This window comes from Saccopteryx leptura, chromosome 13 (assembly GCF_036850995.1).
Source record: "Saccopteryx leptura isolate mSacLep1 chromosome 13, mSacLep1_pri_phased_curated, whole genome shotgun sequence".
In the NCBI taxonomy this organism is placed as follows: domain Eukaryota; kingdom Metazoa; phylum Chordata; class Mammalia; order Chiroptera; family Emballonuridae; genus Saccopteryx; species Saccopteryx leptura.
The window spans coordinates 31,094,169-31,118,397 of record NC_089515.1 but is presented as its reverse complement, the minus strand read 5'-3'; the positions used below and the strand labels follow the sequence as shown (position 1 = coordinate 31,118,397).

The 24,229-nt window shown below is 51.2% G+C and overlaps 1 protein-coding gene across 1 annotated transcript in view; it reads right to left on the bottom strand.

Annotated features, from left to right (window-relative positions):
- Positions 1-24,229, bottom strand: part of TLL2 (tolloid like 2) — a 146,174-nt gene that overhangs the window by 21,779 nt on the left and 100,166 nt on the right. Inside the window, exons 8-13 of the mRNA XM_066355432.1 lie at positions 23,306-23,430; positions 20,845-20,960; positions 13,792-13,894; positions 5,691-5,807; positions 4,479-4,624; positions 3,784-3,979 (exon numbers count right to left, since the gene is read on the bottom strand). Of these exons, the coding sequence (XP_066211529.1) occupies positions 3,784-3,979; positions 4,479-4,624; positions 5,691-5,807; positions 13,792-13,894; positions 20,845-20,960; positions 23,306-23,430 (803 nt within the window). The remainder of the gene's footprint in view (positions 1-3,783; positions 3,980-4,478; positions 4,625-5,690; positions 5,808-13,791; positions 13,895-20,844; positions 20,961-23,305; positions 23,431-24,229) is intronic.

The following is a 24,229-nucleotide window of genomic DNA, read 5'->3' as shown; positions in this document are numbered from 1 at the left end:
GTTGAAATGGCACTTGTAATCGGGATTCTCTCTAAGGTGGGAGCCTGGGCAGCCGCCCAATGTGAAAATAACCAATTTATATTCCTTACTCTTTTTTAACGTTCATCTGCACAACAGCGTATTCTAAGTGCCCGTAGTCACGTTCATTCCGACCATTGCTGAAAACAAGTGAGGGCACCAATCAAGAAGCAATATGGAAATATCTTAAATGGCAGTTTTATTGTTTTTTTTGTCAAGTATTATTTAATATTTTTTCATTAATATTTTAAAACTCTTATAATTTAGTTTTGTGTACCTCTTTTATTTTTCTTATTTAAGTATTAAATGCATGAAATAATAAAATACCTTTCAGTATATCATTTTTTTACACTTAAAATGGTCATTAGGGCAGAAAACCGGTAGTTAAATTATTTGAATCCCACCACTGGATAGGCCTCAGAGAACACCTTCATGGGCATCTAAAAAGACGTTTGCAAGTTGAAATGCCCTTGAAGTAGCAGGCTGGGTAGCCTGACCCTCACTCCCAGGCCAAGTCTGAGGGTCCCCTGGCTTCCTCCCAGGGCCACGCTTCCATGGCAATGTCATTGCCCATTTATTTGCAGGTCTTTCTCACCACCTTAAACTCCTCAGAACAAAGAGAGTCCCTTGTGTCCCCAGCCCCTAGCACAGCACCTGACACATTGTTTGATGACTGCTGAATGCATTTTAAATGGGGAGGAGGGAGAAATGAGATCTTCTAACCAGTACACAGAGCTGGGTATCATGGCTACGTAAGGCAGGTGAAGGTTCTCAGTTCAGTGCCTCACAAACTAGTTTAGCATCGGGGAGAGAAGTATTCCTTTCCGCTGCCCCGACTGGCACCTCCCGTAGGGTTGCTGCACAAAATGCAGGAGGCTCGATTAAATTTGAATTGGGACATCCTTAAACCGAAAGATGTTTCTTCATCTGAAATTCAAATTTAACTGGGCATCCTGATGGGTTGGTTTTTCTCCTCTAACTCTGGCAACCCTAATCTCCAGCTTTAGTTGGTCCTCTCAAAAATGTGATTATCTTAAAAAAAATAAATAAATAAATAAAAATAAAAAAAGGCCTGACCTGTGGTGGCGCAGTGGATAAAACGTCGACCTGGAAATGCTGAGGTCGCCGGTTCGAAACCCTGGGCTTGCCTGGTCAAGGCACATATGGGAGTTGATGCTTCCAGCTCCTCCCCCCTTCTCTCTCTGTCTCTCTCTCTCCCTCTCTCTGTCCTCTCTAAAAATGAATAAATAAATAAATAAATTTTTTAAAATGTGATTATCAGCAGAGGCAGGGATGAGGGATGGGTGGGCCAGTGCCAACTGGTGACCAGTTATCTCGCTGGAAAGAAGCCCCAGTACCTGATGTACAGACCTGCAGATGGAAGTCAGGGAGAAAGGCAGGAGAATGGAAATAAAATAATCATTCAGGACATGTGGTAATAATCATTCAGGACAAGTAAGGCCTCCCCAAACTGCCCAGGACTTAGCTACCGAAACCCGTTAACCTGTTACCTTACATGGCAAAAAGGACTTCGCAGATGTGAATAAATGAAACACCTTGAAGTAGAAGGTTCTCCTGGATTATCTGGGTGGGACCCATGTAACTACAAGGGTTCCTATAACTGAAGGAGGGGGAGAGTCAGTGTCAGAAAAGAGGCGTGACTATGGAAGCAGAGGTCTGCAATGCAGTGTGAGAGATGGCAGCCCTGCTGGCGCGACGACAGGAGGGCGCCCTGAGCCCAGGAAACAAGGTCTCCTCCAGCAGCTGGAAGAGGCAAGAACCTCTGACCTCCAGAGCAATAATACATTTGTGCTGCTCTAAAGCCACCCAGTTTGGGGCCATTTGTTACAGCAGCAACAGGAAACTGACCCATGGCAATAGCAAGAAGAAATGTCTCCAGACAGAACAATAACCATCTCTGAGACTCCTTTCGAAGCAAAAACAGTAACGGGACGAAACATTACAGCGTGCGTATTCGCTTACGCCATGCCATTTTCTCCTGACAACTCTGCAATAACCTGGGTGTGCCATTTTTACAAACGGAAGGATTGGGGCTCAGAGAGGTTGTAGAACTTGCTCGAGGCCACCAGTCCGTGTGGCTGCTGCTAAGGCCCGTGCAGTGTGGGCCAGGGTGGGGCCGGGGCTGGGAACTTCCGGGCATCTCAACCAAGACGGTCACATCCTTCTTCCAGTTAGAACCACTAGCTGACCTGCATTTGAAATGCACTTCCTGTGCCTTGTTTTTTGTTTTGTTTTTTTTTTTGCTTGGGAAGGAATTAAGTGTTGTCTCCAATTATTCAAAGCATTATGATTCTGTTTCTGCTTGGGTAACACCCTCCTCAAATACCTCAAGACCTAAGGAAAGAATACTCCCACGTGCTTGCGTGGCACTTTTCAGTTTACAAAGCGCCTCCACATCATTTTGCTGGGGCTTCACAACTGGTTAGGTAAAACAGGCCAATTTCCTTCCCTTGTGGCTTTAATGAGGACAGATGGCTGCTAGGTGAGGGTCCCGTGGCTGGAAGTGGGTTCTTCTGACACCCATCTGCTAATGCAGAACCTGAGAGAAGGGGCTAAGAGAGGGCAGATGGGGAGATGGGGAGTGAGGGAGGGACCAGGGTTTCTGGCTTGGCACAGCCAGAAGTCCTGGGAGAGGAGAGAAGACAGGAAAGGCAGCCTTCTCCTGGGCACGAGTGATGCCACTTATCCAAGGATCTCAGCTGCAGACTGGGTATCTCCATTCATTGGCTGTCGGTGTGCGATTGGCGTCCAACCACAGTGTACAGGGGAATGTCCAATATTCCCTCATAGGTGTGGTCTGAGGGGCTTCCAGGGCCCTGAGAACAGAGAATGAACACCTCTCCATTCAAAGGAATCCTGGGAAGCCGGCTCTGCTGGGGCCAGGAATGCCCGTCTTCCCTACCATTCTGGGGCTGGTTCCATCAAGTCCCTAAGGCAACATGGAGGCACTCCAGAGCACCATGCCCTCACTCTCCATCTTTCCTCCACCCCTTTGTAGGCTGGGGGTGAACGCTTTAGGAGCTGAAGACCGGGGCAACCCCTCTGGCCCCGATTACACAATGGGACATAATGTCACACTCGTTGTGTTTGGATTTTTGATCTGCCACTTCACTATCTGAGTGACCCTGAGCAGCCCTTCTTAACACTGATCAAACATGATCCAGATCCAACTGAGAGGGTTATTTTGGAAATGAAATTACAGCCCTGGCCACATAGCTCAGTTGGTTGGAGCGTCATCCCGGAGCACGGAGGTTGCCGGTTCGATTCCAGGTCAGGGCACATACAGGAGCAGCTCAATGTTCCTGTCTCTCTCTCTGCCCCTGCCTTTCTTAAATAAATAAATAAATAAATAAATATTTTTTAAAAAAAGAAATTACACTGTGTAAATCAAGTACCTTACATAGTTCCTGGCACACAGTAGGTGCTTAATTAATGCTAGCAATGGCACAATATTTATTTTTATCACTATTAAGGTCCACTAAGTTGACCTTGTAAACATATTAAATCTAATTTCCAAGTGCAGCAGCAGAACTTCCTGCCACGTAGAAGCCAAGGCTGAGCCCGTTCCTGGGTTAGTCGTGAACTCTGTCGGGGGACCCAGCACAGCCCGAAAATGGGCCCCTACCTCCTGCTTCTAGGGCACCTTGTTCAGCGCTAAAGTTCCATGTGGGTTTTGTGATTCTTAAGCCAGGGGGGCAATACCTCTTCCTGTGACTAAAAATGGAAACAACTGCTAATTCATACCCTTAAAAAAATTGGCTGCAAAGCCCGCTTTATTGATAGAGCCATCGGACACAAACTTCATCCACATTCTGTTAGAGCTCGATTTCACGTCCTCTGGCTTCTCATAGCCACAGAAGTGGCCAATCAGGGTGCTCTCTTCCGTGGGGCCATCGCGGATTTCCAGGTAGTCGTATGCACAGCTGTCATGCCTTTCGATCTAAATGGAGAAAGAGAGGCAACATGGAAGATGACTTGATGGCTTGGCCTTCGTGCTTTTGATTTAAGAAGGGAACCTCAGTATTACTCTTGAGAAAAATCTAACCAAAAGGCCCAAGGCCCCAAGTGTGTCCTGGGCCTCTCCAAGCCGTCTCCTACTTGTGGAAGGAAGTCAGGGGTGAATCAAGCTGCGAAGAGACTAAGAGATGATGAACGGGGCAAAACCATCTACCACACTTCCCTGTCGCAGTCTTCCTGTCATAGACTTTCACTTCCATTACCCCCACCTCTCTAGTAGCCTTCAGAGAGGAGACATATGATTCCAAAGCCTGCAAAGCTTTTGATCCCAGATGTCTAGGTACAACCACAGCACGGGCTTGAAATTGCCTCTTAGGTTTCTATTTTCAACCCCCAAAATGGAAACCCATCTTTATATATGTCTAGCAAAAGTTGACATTTACTTCATCTTTGGAAAAAAAAATCATCCGAGCAATACTTACCTCAAAAACTTGGAAGGTCAGCCCCACGTGAAACCCCTCCGACACCGTGATCCTCCAAACACACTCCTTGGAAGGTCGGTAGTCATCCGGGTAGTTAGGAGATTGAATCTGACCGGCGTCTTTGTTAATGTCTCCCCCACACGTAGCTTTAGAAAGAGAACCAGAGAACCAGCTTCAGAAAGAGAGAAGGAAGAGGGTCCCGGGTTGCATCTCACAGAGGACGTTGTCCACTTATCACCACTAGGTGACTCCACTCGCCAACATTTTTTCATTTTTTCATTTCCATCCAAGACTGTGCCTCTGGAAAGGCATCATTTCATTTGTTCGCAACTTAGAACTTTTTTTTTTTTTTTCATAGACAGAAAATAACCAGGCAGAGCAGTGCGGTTGTCTCTACCTTCACTGTGCATCGGAATCACCCGGGAGATTTTTCAAGCTGTAGAAGCCGGGACCACATCCCCACAATCCTGACCGCTGCGGGTACCGGTGGAGCTCAGAGCGGCAGTGACGTCGAGTCCCCACCCGATGCTCATGGAGAGGCAGAGGACCGCTGGTGCACAGGGACATGAGCGTGTGCACGCACGCGTGTGTCTATGCACGTTTTTTCTTTCATAAAATCAGAACACTGGTCTCTTCAAAATTACAATTTAAGGCCAAAAGGGGCCTTATTAACTAGTGGTTTTCTTTTATGGTGGAGGGGGGGAGTGATATGTGGAACAAATAGCAGAATTGCCCTGGTGGCAGCTGCCTGGAGCCCAGATCTATTGGCTCCCTCGGCTCAGACACCATGGTAGTGTCAGAGGCCCTTCCGGGAAACATATTTGAAAATTCCCTGACATTTTCCAAAGTCTTGTTTCCACGAATGAAACAGAGGCTCCGAGAGGTGAGTTCCTTTCCTCAGGCTCACGCAGCTACTCAGGGGCTGTTTCATTTTCATAGGGTTCTACCCCCTCACACCACCCGCACGGGATGGGCATGACGATTCAGGAGGGTGGTGACAGGTAGATGACACCTGTCCTGAAGTGAGCACAGCTGGGCCCCTGCTTCCGGAGTGTGAGGAAGGGGACAGTGAAATCTGCAGCCCAGCCCGGGCTGCGGTCGCCCCCTCGCCACAGCTCCAGCAGCTGCCACGCACGCCTGGGACAGCGGGTTCCATGGGAAAGACACAGGCAGAGCAGGAGCTACCCAGGTGGCTCCTTGTCGTGAACCAACCTTCGTACACTGCGAAGAAGCCCTTGCCCAGGATGTTGCTGCTGCTCCGGAACTCCACCCACAGCCGGCTGTCTGTGGAGACGAGGGGCTCCGGGGCTTTGTCGCCACAGAACCTACCTGGGGAGCAGAAAAGAACGGTCAGGCTGCCGTGGACAGTCGGAGGGGCCTGCTGCGGACAGAGACAGCAGTGTCCCGATGCGGCTCAAGGCGATCAACACGCCCCACGGTGGCAACTCATCCCACAGAACGTACGGGATTAAAAGATGGGATGGAGACAGTCACCCAGCCTGTGTGCCTTCTTCACACTGTCTTCAGGAGAAGTTCAGACTCCATTTAATCAAACGCCCAGAGGATAGCCCAAACACCCCTCCCTCCTGCCAAACGCGGCTTGCTGAGGTGCGGAAGGCGTGGCAGGACAATGGGCTGAGATGGCAATGGCTGTCTCCCACCACATGTACTCCCTTCTCTTTGGGGCATGCCTGCGGGAAGGCACTCTGCCTCCCTGCCTCAGAGACGGGATGCCAGAGATCACAGACATGAAGGAGAATCAAGTCTTCTTGGTGTTTGAGTGACACAAGCCTAGTCACACCATCAGAAATTTAGAAGACTACACAGTGACTAAGATAAGAGCACACCTTCCCATCCTTGTGTCTTACAAAGATTCCTAGGGTGGAGGAGTGAGGGAATTAAGGAGGGAGGGTGTTGGCAAGGGCACCATGGAGCCTCTAAAAGGACCCTATCCCCTGTCCCACCCTGTGCTGAGAGCTTATATGAAAAGGATGACAGAAACACTAGGTAGGTTTAAGGATCTAGAGGAGAAGCAGAGAACCGTGCCCCAAGTCCCTGGGCAGAGCCTGGAGGGACAACAAAACCCTAGATTCCCCATGTCCCACTTGGGATCAGAACAGGAGTGTCTGCACGGTTTGTTAGGGTAGGAGTCCAGGAGATAGGCATGCAGAGTTCTTCAGCCAAAGCATGGTGTGATGGGAGCCACAGGGCTCCAGCCTTCTGGGGGGGACATGGAAGTGACTTGCCGATAGCCCAGAGGAACTGGGGAACCATAAAACGTCTTCTAGGGAGACATGGACGTGGTACCAATCTGAACCGGCCTCGAGTTGAGACAAGGAGGAGACACAGCTGCCACTCAGATGGAAAGATGGCTAAAGAGCAGACAGGAATGAGGACATCTGGCGTGCCGGCGAGCATGGCGATAGGAAGGCCTCCTCTGCTTCCTCGCCCCGACACAAAGTCCATCCCCTGTGGGCACCCTTACGCCAGGGGAGGGAAACACACATGGAAAGGAAGTTCCCACTACCTGATGGAAAGGAGCTTGTAATTGTTTTTTAACTTTTGTTATTGAAAATTATAAATGAATGTGGATCTCTTGGATGCTTGGGTTCAAGTCTGAAATTTGGACCCTCTACAGAGGAAACGAGAGCAGGCCACACTTTCCGGTGCATGGTCACCTGCGCCCACATCATTCCTAATGCCACATAAGACAGCAGCGGGGCACGGACAGGATGGGGCAGGGGGAAGACAGCTGTGTCATACTAACCAAGTCTTAACACAGTCCCGTCAAGGCCTCTTTGGACTCGAAGTCATGGTTCTGACAAGTACCAATTGTGCGGGTCCCTCAGAAAATCCATTTAACATTGGGGGGCAGGCAAGTAACACTTAGTGGGTATGGTTTTCCTTTCTGAGGTGATGGAAAATGTTCTCAAATTGATTGTGGTGAAGGCTACATAATTCTGGGCATGCTAAAAACCATTCATGTGCACACTTCAGATGGTGAGTTACATGGCATGTGAATTGTGTGTGTGTGTGTCTCTCTCTCTCTCTCTCTCTCTCTCTTTCTCTCTCTCTCTCTCTCTCTCTCTCTCTCTATATATATATATATATATATTTATTTTTTTTTTTGTATTTCTCTGAAGCTGGAAACGGGGAGAGACAGTCAGACAGACTCCCGCATGCGCCCGACAGGGATCCACCCGGCATGCCCACCAGGTGGCGACGCTCTGCCCACCAGGGGGCGATGCTCTGCCCCTCCGGGGCATCGCTCTGCCTCGACCAGAGCCACTCTAGCGCCTGGGGCAGAGGCCAAGGAGCCATCCCCAGCGCCCTGGCCATCTCCGCTCCAATGGAGCCTCGGCTGCGGGAGGGGAAGAGAGAGACAGAGAGGAAGGAGGGGGGAGGGGTGGAGAAGCAAATGGGCGCTTCTCCTGTGTGCCCTGGCCGGGAATCAAACCCGGGACTTCTGCACACCAGGCCGACGCTCTACCACTGAGCCAACCAGCCAGGGCTAATATATATTCAATATTTTTGAAGTCCACATTTAGTGAACACTCTGTTAGCGCCAGCACCATGTTAAGAACTGAATCAACTCCCTGAAGCTGTAGCTCTGCCTTGCCTTTCTGATAAATGGGGGAGTACGGATGGGGGAGGAATCTTCCCAGTGGCCAACTGTGGTTACATCCGTGGGGAGACATGGGGTTAGAGGCTGCTGATCTCCCTCTCTCTGCCTCCTTCCGATTTCTGGCCACCTGCAGCCGTTTAGATTTGGTGAGCTTAATATTAAGCAAGATGAGCTGAAATTCTGCCAAGAATTCGGCAAGAAAAAATCCATGAGAAGCCTATAAATTTTCAATAATGGTTCCTCTGGCATGGCCGATTCGCGTCAATTAGTTCTTGGAAATGAACACGCAAGCGTGGGGAAGTATTGCTTACTGGTGAGGAGACGAAGCTGCCGAACCTCAGTGGGCAACGCTGGTTCACAAGGAATTCCTTCCTAAGCCTAGCCCAAGTGTCGAGTCCAAGTTCTCCTGTTAAAAACCCCAGCTGTCGACGTAGAACAACCATTATGGAAGAAAGTATGGTGGTTCCTCAAAAAACTGAAAATGGAACTACCTTATGACCAGCAATCCCTCTACTGGGTATATACCCCAAAAACTCAGAAGCATTGATACGTAAAGACACATGCAGCCCCAGGTTCATTGCAGCACTGTTCACAGTGGCCAGGACATGGAAACAACCAAAAAGCCCGTCAACAGATGACTGGATAAAGAAGATGTGGCACATATACACTATGGAATACTACTCAGCCATAAGAAATGATGACATCGGATCATTTACAGCAAAATGGCGGGATCTTGATAACATTATACAGAGTGAAATAAGTAAATCAGAAAAAACCAGGAACTGCATTATTCCATACGTAAGTGGGACATAAAAGTGAGACGAAGAGACATTGATAAGAGTGTGGTGGTTACGGGGGGGAGGGGGGAGAGGGAGAAGGAAAGGGGAAGGGGGAGGGGCACAAAGAAAACTAGATAGAAGGTGACAGAGGACAATCTGACTTCGGGTGATGGGTATGCAACATAATTGAACAACAAGATAACCTGGACATGTTTTCTTTGAATATATGTATCCTGATTTATTGATGTCACCCCATTAAAAAAATAAAATTATTAAAAACAAACAAACAAAAAAAATACCCAGCTGTCACAGTCGAGAGAGAAAGGGTTTGCCACTGTCTAGCTGCCTAAGAACCCGGCCGGGATGTACTAACCTGCCTCCTGCAGGGCCCCAGGAACAAGCCTTCTCCGCTCAGTGAAGAAGTTCCAGATTATGTGTATTTTAATGCCTCGGCAGAGCTGGACTCATTACAAATCATTTCTAAGTAACACCACGCCCCCAATCACTTTGTAATCCATAACTAGAATCCTTTACATCAGCGGTTCTCAACCTGTGGGTCGCGACCCCGGCGGGGGTCGAACGACCAAAACACAGGGGTCGCCTAAAGCCATCGGAAATTTGGCTTTAGGCGACCCCTGTGTTTTGGTCGTTCGACCCCCGCCGGGGTCGCGACCCACAGGTTGAGAACCGCTGCTTTACATTGTCCCTGGACTGAGGTCTCACCACTCTCATCTTCACTGTAATGTTACTAATAAAAGCCCCTTTTTGTGTTGAGCATGTTCATACCAGACACTGTGCTGAGCACTTTATGTGGATTGCCTAATTGCATCACCTCTATAGCCTGAACTACGTACTACAGTGAATCTCATTTATGAGAAAACTGAGGGTTGGAGAACTGAGTTGAGTTACACCCAAAGTTGTAAGTGAATGCAGGTTTGAACCTTGGCAGTCTGAGATCTTGACTTTCATCACCAGTGTCACCTTCATCCCCGTCACCACCACCACCATCAAAAAGAACTTCATGGTTTAAGGTACAATTCTGAACACTTGGACATTTTTGAATCAATAGACATCAAATCTGCTCTGAGAATGTAAACATCATTCCCACTTCCTTGTTGGGAAACACAGGAATGAAGATCAAAGTCTCAACCATAAAGCAAGTCTGGCAATGCCAGGCTTGGCGCTGTTGGACTCATTTCTGCTCCTTTGGGAGGCTCCTCTGCCCAGGGAGCCCCAGCAGTGGGGCCACACGACACTGATTGGCCAGCTTGGCCTTTCTGAACTTCCCTCCCCACTTCAGGGAAAGAGAGAGAAAGGGCTTTTGTGCGCAGTGCAGTGTGGTAGCCGAGAATACTCAAGGACAGCTCTGCATACAAAAGCACATTGTCACTCCTCCAGCAGAAAGAAGGGAGGGGAATCCAATTAACAGGACAGTATTTCAGATTACTGGATGAGTTCTCTCTGCAGCCACCTTCCTCCCCCTTCAGGTGCAATCTCATAAGTGACCCCTGAAACTGAAAAACCAATTTGATATCTTTAACCAGCCGTGAAATGTTCTCAATCTACTTACATTCCCTTTAATCACGCTAGGAAAACCCAGGTCCCAAACAGCCTCCTTCCAAGGAGATTTAACAGGTTGGAGAAAAATCGGACTAGAGAAAAGGTGTCAAATTCCTAAACTGAAATTGGTTCCTGGCTTTGGAGGAGGAGTTTAATAAGGATATCAAGGGAGGAAATGCAGATGAGGGCACTACAAGTAGGCTCCATGGGGAGTCATAAAGGGTTCATTCATAAAAAGTTATGCGCCCATTATGCCTGGATTTTCACACACTGCCCTGGGAAAATATGCAATGCACAGTTTTTCAGAGCAAGATGCATACTTTCACAATTCGCCCTAATCCGCTCTCCCTCCTGCCAAAGGGGCATTGACCTGCCTCCTCCCGGCAGATTTCATGGCACTGACCCCTCCCAGGGACCAGTTCGGCCCACACAATGCACTTGTTCCAAACACAAAAGTTCACTAACAACTGCATTTGGAAACATCAGAGCGGGCCAAATAGTTGGCAAAGGAGGATTCCTGTGAACGAAGAATGGTTGCAGGCGCCAGGCCACGTCTTGGTTGCATCGCGTATGTGCAAGTGCGCGCGCCCGCGCGCGTACACACACACACACACACTGCAAAAGTGTGTAAAATATAAGCCAAGAAAGGAAATAAAAACTCAAACCAAACCAACCATCACCACCAACAACAAAAAGCAAAAGCCTCATCTAGTTCATGAGTGCAGCTAGAGAGGCCAGGAGCCCTAGAGAGAAAATTCTTGCTTCAAGAAAAGGGAGTGACCGGAAATCCCTCCGCCCTTGCCCATTCTCAGGAGCGTGCCTGGGCCCTCTCTGGGGGAACTTCAGTAACAGGGAGCTTCCTCCTCCTGAGCCCTTTAAGTCTATCACGTTCCTGGGGGAGGATAGGGTTGCCAGATTTATCAAACAAAAATACAGGAAGCCCAGTTAGATTTGAATTTCAGATAAACAATGAATCGTGTATTTTATCTGGCCATCCTAGGGGAGACCCTTCTCAGATTTAGCCTCTCCCCACCACCAGGCACCCAAGGTCTGGTCTGAGCGCAGCCGTCAGCGGGCTCTGCGGCCTTAGCGAGTGGGTCCACACTGGGAGCACCGCTTTCCTGTGCAAGTGTGGGATCAGAGGCTCTAAGGTCCCTGCCAAGCAGAGGGGTCTGTGATGCCATGTTCTCAAGCAACTCCCCTTTTTATTATTTTAATTATTAGCTAATACCAAATTCACTCTTGTGAAAGATTCAAACCATCCAGGAGTATACGTAGCAAGCCACGAAGCTGCCCACCACCTCCGTGCTTCCTCCCTCCGAGGTAACCACCCCCTGGAGTTGAATGAGCACCCGTGCAGTCAGTCCCCTTTCTGGGCACCTGGTACCAAACGAGCTCACCTGTACGTACATTTGTAGGGAAGTGAGATCATTCCCTGACCTGGTTCGTAGGGACTCCGATTCCGCAGGCTCCCCGGAATCTGCACACAGCCATCTTCCAGCTGGGCTGCTGTTCAGCTTGTTTGGGAACCTCTGCTACCAGGAAGGCGGCCCTCTGCCATTCTGCCTCACCCAGTCAGTGCCACTGGAGAGCCACGCCTCCCTCTGGCTGCTAGTGCACATCAGGTCTGCTCATATCAGACAGGAAGCAGAGATCCTGGGCATACAGCCTCCGACCTGCCATCAGGTGGCACAAGCCATTTGCCCAGGATACACACACTCTGTCCATGCTTGGCCTGGGGATCACTTTCTCGGCTCACTTAGCTGGACTGCTAACTACCTGATTCCTTGTGGTAGTAACCTGGTACTCCCACTGAGAGCCCGCTTGGCTCTTTTCTAGAACGCCCTTGGACACAAGTTCCTACCTGGTTGTACCTGTAATAATTTAAGCTCATGGCCCTCTGGGAGAGGGAGCTTGTTTGCTAGTCCTGAGGGCTGAGACTTCTTGGTCATTTGGAAGCCCCCCTTGGGTCCAGCCGGAGTCTCTGTCCCAGTCCCTTCTGACCTACTCCAGAATCTGACATTGAGTCGGGCTCGGCCTGGCCATGAAACTCCCCACGTGGTTCTCGTCCTTCTTTCCTGCCTCCATTTTCAGTCCACTGTCCCCACAGCAGCTCCCACCCAGGCCACTCACAGCCCAACAAGGCGGCTCTTCTGCCCACATAAACGGGTGCCGAGGACCAAGGTCTCACCAAGAGCTCAAACTTACAGACCAGAAGCCTATCCTACAAACCACTCTCAAAACGAGCACAGCCCCTCTCAGCTGAGATCCTTCCACCTGGCTGCTTGTAAGTCTGCCTCTCTGTCTCCTCCATGGCTGCCATTCCTGCAAAAGTTTGCATGCCCACTCCCCGGGCACCAAAGCCATCATCATGACGTTAACCTTCCCTGGTCACCCATGAGAGAGCTCTCGTCTGGTGGCCAATACTGAGTGAGCTGAGCTTTTTCTTTATGGCACCTGTCCACTGCTTCTCACTCAGAGGTACAGGCTGCCTTTTCACGCATGAGTTCATGCACTATCACCCCAAAATAATACATGCTCATCAAAGAAAAATGAGAAAATAGAGATAAACCAGGAACAACAATACCTTTTAAAAATACTCCATCATTCTGAAATAACCAGCGTGTCTAATTTATTTATATTTATAATTCTACTTGATATCCATATTGTGGATCACAGAATGGTTTCTTCCAGCTGCCTTCAGCCCACACAATGATGGAAGTAATTTTGGTCAGGATATCCACTGTTCAGTTTGCCACGCTCCCTTCCACTCCGGCCTTATCATACCGACCCCATCTTATTCATTTTCACCTTATTTCTGAAGGCATCTGAATTTGCAGTGCCTGCATAATCGGCGTAGAAGTATATTTTTGTCGGAACGGAATCCCACTACACATCCTCTTTTGTCACACCATTTTTGTGTAACAATGAACGATGAACACCGTTCTGTATCAATAAAGAGTCACCTCCAACTGTATTTTTAATGGCTGGATGGTTTTCCATTGACACTATTTATCATAATTTATTCAGCTAACCCCTACTGTTGAACATTTAAATTGTTTTCAATTCTTCCTGCTTCAGTGAACATCCCTGTAGCCAGAGCTTTGCACACTTCCTTAATTAGTTCTCCAGGATAAATTCCAAGAAGTGGAATTGCTGGGTCAAAGGGTATTCACAGTTTTAAAAGCTTTTAACATGTGTGGCCAAATGGAATGTTCAAAGTTTTACAATGACACAGACCCTTGAGAGCTTCCTGTGACTGGCGTCTGGATGGACCCTTCTAAACATTAACAGCACCACACAGAACATCACATCGCTCCTCTCTCAAGGCTTTCTTAAGTCAACTCACCCAACAGGGGGGCTTTTCTCCAATAACCATCCCGGACCTCCACGTAGTCGTACCAGCACAGGCGGCTTTTAAACAAATCCATGGATGTGAAGTTTAAGACGATCTGTAAAAGAGTTACCGTAAAGTAAGTTTTGGCAACAAAGTGCGAAGAGTTTGGAAAGACTTGTCTCGCATACCGGTGTTCTCACGTTACCCGTTAGCATACAGAACTCTCAGACCACAGTAGGAGTGTCCTCTCAAAAACACACTCACAGGAAACCTCACGACATTAAATAATAAACCTTAAGCAGGATGGGGGGTAAACAGAGGAGATGGTCCTTTGGTTCCGTCTGGGGAATAACTTGAGCTTTTGAAGTCACTAGGTGGTTTACAGAAAAGCAAGATACATTAAAGAAGGGCCAGGATGCACTGCGCCTGGGGGTTTGGAAGGAGGTAAGGGGTCAATGAAGTTCAGAGATACAGAAAGATCTTATAACATCATCAATCATTCTAAACAGTCTGGGGTTACCCCGAGTGCATCTGAGCACCTCGGTGATCAATGTCCCCTAGGCCATGACCTCACTCTTCTGAGGTGCGGTGTGTTTAATAGCCTTCCTACAGCTTGTTCATTTGCTCATTCATTCATTCATTCCACCATTACGTGTTGAGCACCTACTATGTGTCAGCCTGTGCTGACGTATGGAGGTAGAAATATCAGAAAGTCAGGGTTCTTGCCTTTAGGGAGCTCAGATAAAGAGGGAAGGGCAGATGTGTTAAAAACCATTAGAACTGTGAGGAATAAATGCTGAAAAGAGAAACAGACAGGGTGTTGAGGAGCCCCAAGGAGAGAGAACTGAATTCTGCCCGGCGACACTGGAGCAGGCTTCTCTGAGGAGGCGGCATTTACGCTAAGAGGAACAGGGGTCCAGCGGGCAGAGATGTAGGGCGGAAGCATTTTGGTGAGAGGGACTTAGATGACCCAAGGCAAGTGCATGTCTGGGGAACTGGACTGTGGCCGAGCCTCATTCACTATGTGTGTGTCTGCAGTGAGGAGACGGAAGGGGGACGGAGAAGAAGCGAAGGCTGGGGAGGTGGGGGATCTGCTGGGCTAGAAAGGAAGGTTTCGGTTCTTCTGGACATCCTGAGGCCATTGGTGGATATGCTTGTCGCCACCCCGGGGAGGGGCTGGGAGAACCTGCGGAGGTGGCACACAGGCCTGCCCGGGGAGGGGCCGGGAGAACCTGCGGAGGTGGCACACAGGCCACCCCGGGGAGGGGCCGGGAGAACCTGTGGAGGTGGCACACAGGCCACCCCGGGGAGGGGCTGGGAGAACCTGCGGGGGTGGCGCACAGGCCTGCCCGGGGAGGGGCCGGGAGAACCTGCGGAGGTGGCGCACAGGCCACCCTGGGGAGGGGGCTGGGAGAACCTGCGGAGGTGGCGCACAGGCCACCCCGGGGAGGGGCCGGGAGAACCTGCGGAGGTGGCACACAGGCCACCCCGGGGAGGGGCCGGGAGAACCTGCGGAGGTGGCACACAGGCCTGCCCGGGGAGGGGCCGGGAGAACCTGCGGAGGTGGCACACAGGCCACCCCGGGGAGGGGGCCGGGAGAACCTGCGGAGGTGGCACACAGGCCACCCCGGGGAGGGGCCGGGAGAACCTGCGGAGGTGGCGCACAGGCCTGCCCGGGGAGGGGCTGGGAGAACCTGCGGAGGTGGCGCACAGGCCTGCCCGGGGAGGGGCCGGGAGAACCTGCGGAGGTGGCGCACAGGCCTGCCCGGGGAGGGGCCGGGAGAACCTGCGGAGGTGGCGCACAGGCCTGCCCGGGGAGGGGCCGGGAGAACCTGCGGAGGTGGCGCACAGGCCTGCCCGGGGAGGGGCTGGGAGAACCTGCGGAGGTGGCACACAGGCCACCCCGGGGAGGGGCTGGGAGAACCTGCGGAGGTGGCACACAGGCCACCCCGGGGAGGGGCTGGGAGAACCTGCGGAGGTGGCACACAGGCCACCCCGGGGAGGGGGCCGGGAGAACCTGCGGAGGTGGCGCACAGGCCACCCCGGGGAGGGGCTGGGAGAACCTGCGGAGGTGGCGCACAGGCCACCCCGGGGAGGGGGCCGGGAGAACCTGCGGAGGTGGCACACAGGCCACCCCGGGGAGGGGCTGGGAGAACCTGCGGAGGTGGCGCACAGGCCACCCCGGGGAGGGGCTGGGAGAACCTGCGGAGGTGGCGCACAGGCCACCCTGGGGAGGGGGCTGGGAGAACCTGCGGAGGTGGCGCACAGGCCACCCTGGGGAGGGGCCGGGAGAACCTGCGGAGGTGGCGCACAGGCCACCCTGGGGAGGGGCCGGGAGAACCTGCGGAGGTGGCGCACGGGCCTGCCCGGGGAGGGGCCGGGAGAACCTGCGGAGGTGGCGCACGGGCCTGCCCGGGGAGGGGCCGGGAGAACCTGCGGAGGTGGCGCACGGGCCTGCCCGGGGAGGGGCCGGGAGAACCTGCGGAGGTGGCGCACAGGCCACCCCGGGGAGGGGCCGGGAGAACCTGCGGAGGTGGCGCACGGGCCTGCCCGGGGAGGGGCCGGGAGAACCTGCGGAGGTGGCGCACAGGCCTGCCCGGGGAGGGGCTGGGAGAACCTGCGGAGGTGGCGCACAGGCCACCCCGGGGAGAGGGCCGGGAGAACCTGCGGAGGTGGCGCACAGGCCTGCCCTCACGAGCTGGCCCTGGTCTCCACTGCAACCTTCCAGCTCAGGGCTCTGCTGGCAGGCGGCCCGGACTGAGTTCGGGTTTTCCCCTCTGCCTTCGCCCCACCCCCACCCCGTGCAGGCCCCACTGTGCACGTGCACAGAGAGAGCCCAGGCCTTCCCCTGCACTGAGCAGCGGTGGTTCATCCAGCTCCAGCTCTCCAGGGTCTCTCTGCTCAGCATGTCCCTGCTCCACCATTTCTCAGGTCTTCTTGCTCTGCGGGGTCCCTCTGCTAGAGGCAGCCCTGCACTAGCCCCTGCACCCCTGACCCTATTCCTTTTCCCACTTGGGGGTCCTTTCTCTCAGTCAGTTCAACCCTCTCTAGCATCTTTACTGTCCCCCTTTCATTTATATTCAAACAGCCCCAGGTCCCTGGCCTCCAAGTACACCCTTGGGCTGGAGGGAGGGCTGCAGGTCAAACATTTCAGCATCCTGTTGGCCAAATAGAAAAGGCTGCTATGGGGCCTGACCTGTGGTGGCGCAGTGGATAAAGTGTCGACCTGGAAATGCTGAGGTCGCCGGTTCGAAACCCTGGGCTTGCCTGGTCAAGGCACATATGGGAGTTGATGCTTCCTGCTCCTCCCCCCTTCTCTTTCTCTGTCTCTCTCTCCTCTCTCTCTCTCTCCTTCTCTCTCTCCTCTCTAAAAATGAATAAAATAAAATAAAAAAGAAAAGGCTGCTATGTATTTGTCTGTGTTTCCGTGGCCCCTTTGCCTTGAACCCCTCCTCTCTGGTTCTGCCACACTAGCCTGCACTCTCTCCACTATCTCTCTTTTCTCTGACTCTTGTCCTCTCCACTCCTCATGAGCTGTGCGGCCACCTCAAAACAAAGCACTTCCCTTCCAGCTTCTCTGTCTGGAGGTGACACCCTGGCCCCGATCACTCAGATGCAACACCTTGGTGTCGTGTGCCTCTACTGTTTATCCTGATGCTGACAGACTCTCGCCCTCTGCGACTCTGTGCCCTTTGCTCCAAGCCAGTCTTGCTACCCCTTCAACGGCTCTTCTTGCATCGCTCCTGCTGAGATGATTCCTGGCCTCCTCCCTGCTGTGTCCTTGTCCACTCTGCACACTGGAGCTTCTAGACCCATCCTGCACTTCTATTTCATGTTTGCTAAAGCCCCCCCTCTGCTCAGAAGATTGCGGTGGATTCCTTTGCACCCCCCCCCCATAAATTAAACTCACTGCTTATCTCCCAGAGCTTCCTGCGCCCATCCTAGGCGGTGACCTTATCTCCCAGTGTGCCCTAATATATCCACACAAATGGAACCCTGCCCAGGCCCAGCAAGGGGCCCCGCCCCCTCCCCGAGTCCTTCTCTGATTGCCTCTGGATAGATGCAGTCTTTCCCCTCTTTGGAACTCACCTCTCTCTTTCTTACAGTGATTCCAGAGCAGGGGGTTTTAGAGTCAGGAAGATCTAGATTTCTTCTTGGCCTCACTGACTAGCTTTGGGATCTTGGGAAAATACTTGTGCTCTGGGACCTTTAGCTTCCTCATCTATGAAATAACATGCACACCACTGGGTTGGGCAGGGTAATGCACAAGAAACTGTATAGAAAGTGTACAGTGCTATGCCTGGCACATAAGAGCCACTCGATAAATGGAAATTAAAAAAATCAAGCCACACTAAGAGCACACTTAGTGTACACAAACCGGACACGCTGTATGCTCTGCACCGCCTGCCATCTTGACTGGTGTTAAGAGTGCCCACCCCTTCCCATGAGACCATCCCCCCCAATGTTCCAGTCTCAGGACAAGGGGCACCTTCTTCCACAAAGCCTTAAGGTCCCCTAGGAAACGAAGAGTCGGTACCAGAAAATGACAGGCCAGCTCTTCTCCTGTGCTGTAGTGTGTGTGTGTGTGTGTGTGTGTGTGTGTGTGTGTGTGTGTGACATGTCACTCTTCTTTCAAACTAGACCAGTTGTTCTCAGCCCTACCTGCACATTAGGATCTCCTTGGAAGCTTAAAAAAATATTGGAGCAAAGCAAATGCCCCTCCTTCAATTCAATCAGACTCCCCAGGGGATCCTAGCTAAACTCTGAGCCTCCTAAATTTAGACAGAAATTGAACCTTCAACTCCCTTAGCATAGCCGTCAGTGTTCGTATTTAGGCGGACTGGCTCAGGAATGCTTGCTAGCTGGCTGCAGTATAATTCTCTAGCCTTTGTTTTTTAAAATTTCAGAAAGGAAATGTTAGTACAAGTTCCTTGGTAACACATTCATGATCTGAATGAATGGGATAATTATTCAGGCTAATTATTTTAAGTATGTTAGTGAGCCATAAAGACCATAGGGGAAGAGGTGATGAACAGGAGGTGATAACGCAAATCAATCAAGTTTGCTAATTACTAACAGCTCTGGGGAAGGCTGGGTGAAGCAGAAATTGAAATAATTGGCGCAGGAATTTCAATGATACGCATTCTCCCTGCCCCCAGTTAGCAATTAAGGCTGGGTGAAATATTACACAGTTTAAACATATCACAGATCTTTTGCTGCGCAGGACAATTCAACCATGTGGGTATTACCAGACCCTTTCCTCTTGCTCCTCCTCTTTCCAGCCTCCCTCCCGCTGCCATCCCCTGTGGGCACAGGGATGGCACATCCACCGAGGTGGTCATGTCTTGAGTCTCTCAGGCTCAAGATGACAACCACAGTGTCATAAATGTTTAGAGCCAGAGCAAGGGTGTGTGAATATGGGTGATGTCCGTGTGTGTGTGCGCGCACGTGCGCACGCACGAATGCATGTTCAAATATCTATTAGCCTGTCCTTTTGTGGAATAGTACAGGATAACGATTAAGCATCCAGGCTCTTGGAGTCAAAGTGCCTGGGCTCAAATCCCAAATCTGCAACAAACCGAGTAGCCTTGGACAAGTCCCTTTCCTTACCTGCAAAATGCATGTGGTCATGGCACCGATCACATGAAGCTGTTGTAAGGATTAAATAAGAGAATCCACATGATATGCTAAGGATAGTACCCAGCCCATAGAAAAGACTCCCGGTGGTTCCTAGCCGTTATTCTCTCTGGTTCTCACACACTGTTTATGTTGGCATCGAAATGAACATTCTTTAAAGTTATGAATTAGGAATACTTGTAAGTTGACTGTGGGCATCTGAAAAAATTCCAGCACCTCCCACTGCACCCCTAGTTGCAGGTTTTTCACTTGGCCACTCGTGCGCATTTAACAAAGACTTACTTTGCGACCCTGTGCCATGGGCTACGTTGGGTGCTGAGGACCTGGAGGAGAACAGTCTCTGTCCTCCATGACACTAGAGGGGTCAGCCAAATCAACCAGTGTCATGCTTTGTGAGACAAGCAACAACAGGTATGACTGTAGGGAGCTAGACCCAAGGGACAGAGCAAACATTTCAAAGATGGCTGCATCTATTTGGAGACAAGCTGACAATCCCCTGGAATTGTAGAGAGGTGTAGTGGAGGAAACCTAAGTTTCGAAATGCAGAATCCTCAGCTTTCCGTTCTATATCTTACTGTGAACTTGGGCAATTTACAAAATCCCTGAGCCTCAGCCTCAGCCTCAGCTTCCTGGTCCATATGATGAATCTAAGGAAAGGCATGTTCAGCAAGGTCGAGAACACAGGCCCCTCAGACAAGGGCAAAAGAGGGCCCCTGTCCTTGACTTAGCCATCAAGAGTCATGAAACTCTCAGGGCCAGACACGTGTGCCCACCCAGAGCTGGTCCAGCTTCTAGACCTCACGCCAGGAGCCCAGAACCCTGGGATTCCCTGAAGTCCTCCAGAGGCCCTGAGCCCACTTCTAGGGCACGCAAGGACACTTGCTCTGGGTCCATCTCCTGAGGGCTGCCCGCACACCCGGGGAAGTCCACTCCCGCTGGAGGCGCAGCCAGGCAATGGCCGTGTGCCAGGTCAGAGAGGAGGGTGCTCACGAGTGTGGGCTGAGGGGCCCTGGAGACGGGACGGGCTGGGAAGAGGAGAGGCCAGCTGTGTGTCGGTGCCAGCTCTCCGCATATCGCCACCTGCTAGAGCAGTACTCTGAGACATCCTGAAACTCTACATTGGAGCCTTGCCTTCCAGGGCCTTCTGACAGTGTGTTTATCAAGGCAGGAGGATAGAACCCACTTTGTTTCACAAACTGTGAGCTTGATGTATCACTCGTGTGGACATTTAGTATACAGGCTTCCATTTGTATGACGGAGGCTGGCTGAGAAGTCCAGAGGAAATAACATCGGGCAAGCTAGCACAGTGCCTGGCGCAAAGCGGGGGCCCACGACATAACAGCTGCTCTTACCCCAATTAATAATAACTCCTCACCCGTCGCCCGACTCAGAGCGTCACGTCACTTCCTGGAGTGCTCTCACACCTACCTTCTCCCCTGGAGTGACGGATATCCTCCAGACGCAATGGGAGTAAGAAGGGTAGCCATTTGGAAATCCAGGTGCAGAGAAGTTTCCCGTTGTGTCCTGCAGGGTCTCCCCGCACGCTGCACAAGCGAAACAACACTGTGATTCAGGCACACGCACCCCCCTCCCCAAGAGCCCCTGTGCAGGGCTGCTGAGCAGACACCCCCGTCACCAGCCACGGTCTTCAGAACACATTGGCGAGAAGTGGGCCAGCCAGACTGACGTTTTCCTGGCTAATAAAAGTGAAACTAGGGCCTAGGCACCAAAAAGGAACACTCAGCGATTCTTGTGAGGCTCTCAGGATTGGGCATGGCCTAGAGCCGGGTTTGAATCTCAGCTCTCAGCTGGCTGGCTGGCTGTGTGGTGGTGGCCTTAGTTTTCTTATCTGTTAAATGGGTGGGGCCTGCCCAGAAGGTTAATGAAATCATCTGCATGAATGGAAATGGATCAGCTCCATGCTCAGCACAGGGTAATTCTCCACCTGTAGCAGCCTTACAAAGACAGATAACAATATCTGTGGCAGAGAGAATATGAAAGCGCACGCAGAGAGAAAAAAAAACGCTTTGAAACTCGTGTCAGCTTTTAGTTTGACTCTTGCCTCTTCTTTTCCTGCTACTCACCTTTGAAGGAGCTACCAAAAATAGCAAGAAAATAGAGACAAATGACCAGAGGTACAGGAAGCGGAAATACTCTACAAGAGGCGGTCCCAGCCTTGGATGTTTGAGTTGCCGGGTCATGACCTAGTCCCTATGTATGTGAAAAATATTTCCCTAATTTGTCCTCATGCCTGTATGAGGAAGCTTGGAAGCTGCAGGTTCCACATTCTCCTGCCTCCCAGGGATGCGGACCCCAAAGACACTGGGTTGCAGGGGCCCATCCTCTTAAGGGGCCACCCCCAAACTGGGAGAGAAGCCCCTTTATGCACATTTTTCCTGAGTGCAATTCAAACTCTGCCTGGCCACTAGGCTCACTTTCGGCTACTACTTGCAACTCCTGGGAGCTGCAGTCTTCGGAGCTGCAGGAAGGGGTAGCTGGAGAGCGGCCCATCCTCGGCCTCAGGAAATCCTGGGTATCAGCACTTCGATATCATGTTACCAACAACTGCCAGGCATCATGGGGATTATGCCTGGCAGTCAACACCCCCGAGGGTTCCATGGAAATTATTTCAGAATAATCATCAACATTCTGCAGGAGCAGATATGTTACTGAATGGCTCCATGGTATTGACCAGCTGCCCCGAATCCTTTTGGGAAGTAAGAGGCATATACATTATAACTAAATAAATGCGATGGCATTTCCCAGGGAATGCTATAAAGTTTCTCTTTCAATTTAGCAAGGTTACATGATATGTGTGTCCTGTATTGCGGCCCTAATGCGCCCCCAGATGACTAATAGCTGGAAGAACACATTTCCTAGAGGTTCACGATGGAGCAGAGCCTTGCATGGCCCTCTGCAGGCCCTGGGATGGTGCTAAATAGGGCGATGTCATAGCCCAGATGTTCTAAGATGGCCCCTATTTCAAATCTTCTGTCCCATGATCAAACCCTGTGCTTGGTCTGGGGTTTGAAAAAGGTTACTGGACCTGTTGGTAATGAAGTTTTCTTTTTCGCCCCAAACCACTGAAAGGCATTCTGTCCCATCGGTGGTAAAAACTTGCCTGCTGTAACCAGTGCTTTGCATTAAAGTTCAACAGCTTAAAGAGGTCAACATGAGCTCACGCCCAGGACAGTGGATGGCGATGATGCTGAAGTCAAGGGACAAAAGGCAAAAAAAAAAAAAAAAAGAGGGCAAATTCAAGGGGAACAAGCTTCTGAACCAGCAGGGAAGCAAGCATCTGTTCAGACCCCAGTGTATTGTCCAGACTTTAATGGCAGACTGGTGACCACTGACCAGCACCCTGGACGGCTGGAAGAGCCCCAAGACCACAGAAATGGCCTCATTTACAGCTCTGAGCCTCCTTCCACCTTCCAGGATTCGGGAAGCTGACTCCCACCCTTCCAAAAGCATTCTCCTTCATTCTTTATCTTCCTGCAAAACCCTTGTCAGTAGTTTTCCAAAACACACCCTTTACTTCCATAGAAAGGAGAGTGCTTTTGCTCTTACGGGGCGCACTGTCGTTCTATATGCCTCCTTCCTCTTCTGAACATTACGGCTTTGCCAGAGTTCTGCAGCTTCCCACAGCGAAAATGGGCCCCAAGACCTACTGCCGGCTTCACTGCCGACAATCACTTCACCATCTGGGCTTCCTAGCCCATCTAACACCTCCGAACAGCAGCACAGCAGAAATCACAGCTGCCGAGGGGGGGGGGGGTCGTCTCTTCAGGTTCCCCACGTTGTTTTCCCAGCCAAGGAGAACTGCAAAGGGCAGCTGAGTAGTGCTCCGGGGGCACTCTGGGGGCCCTGGGACTCCCCGGGGTTCAGTTACCTGGACATTTGTACAGCTTCCTGGCTTGAGCTATGTCTCCCTGACTGAGCCGCACACGCTGGCCAATGGTTGGCCTGACGCCATTGTCGTCTCGACGGGGAAGGATGGTGTCTAAGAAAACTCCTCTACAGGAAGAAAAGAGAGCGAGAGGAGAAAGAGAAGTCAAGGCTGCCAGGCCGTCCACGCCAGGATTTACAGTCTTCATTTCCTCGCCCCTAAGCCCCATCAACATTCTTATGCCGGCTGCTCTCGTGCTGGCATCTGAGCATTCCGTTTCATCAGCTGCCTGCTCACTTTCCAACGGGAAAATGACTCTGCCAAGTTTAAAAATATGCCCTTAGCCCAGTGACCGAAGGGCTTCCTCACTGAAGTCTATTGAGCATTTCCACAAAGCCCTTGATGGGCACAGGCCCCAGGGCCACCACATTGCAAAACTGCAGGAGCACCATTCAGAGAGATTACGATGTGAGTGACGCCCCCTGGAGTTGTGCAACAGGCAGGACCAAGGATATATAAGGACTGGTGAGGCCCCAGAGAAAGCATGGGACCAGCACAGTGTGAGACTGTCTGGGGCTGGTCAGGAAGTGTGAGATGCGTTGGTGAGTAATGTGGAGCCTTGCTGGCAAGAGGGATAATCAGATGGAAAGTGAGATGAATATCGAGAATTAGGGGTAGTTGAGAGAGCCCTGGCCCCGGATTTCCATGTAAGGCTTGGCTCTGCCACCTGAGTGAGCTCGGACCAGTCCCCTCCTCTCTCCGAGCCTCATTTTACTTCTCTGAATAATAAGAACTTGGCCCAGATGGACGTGACATTTAACTTCAATGTCTTCTTTCACTCTCATGAAAATAAAGTCTAAAACAGGGGTCTCAAACTCGCGGCCCGCCAAACAAGTTTGCTTCGTGGATTAGTCTGCAGGCCGCACA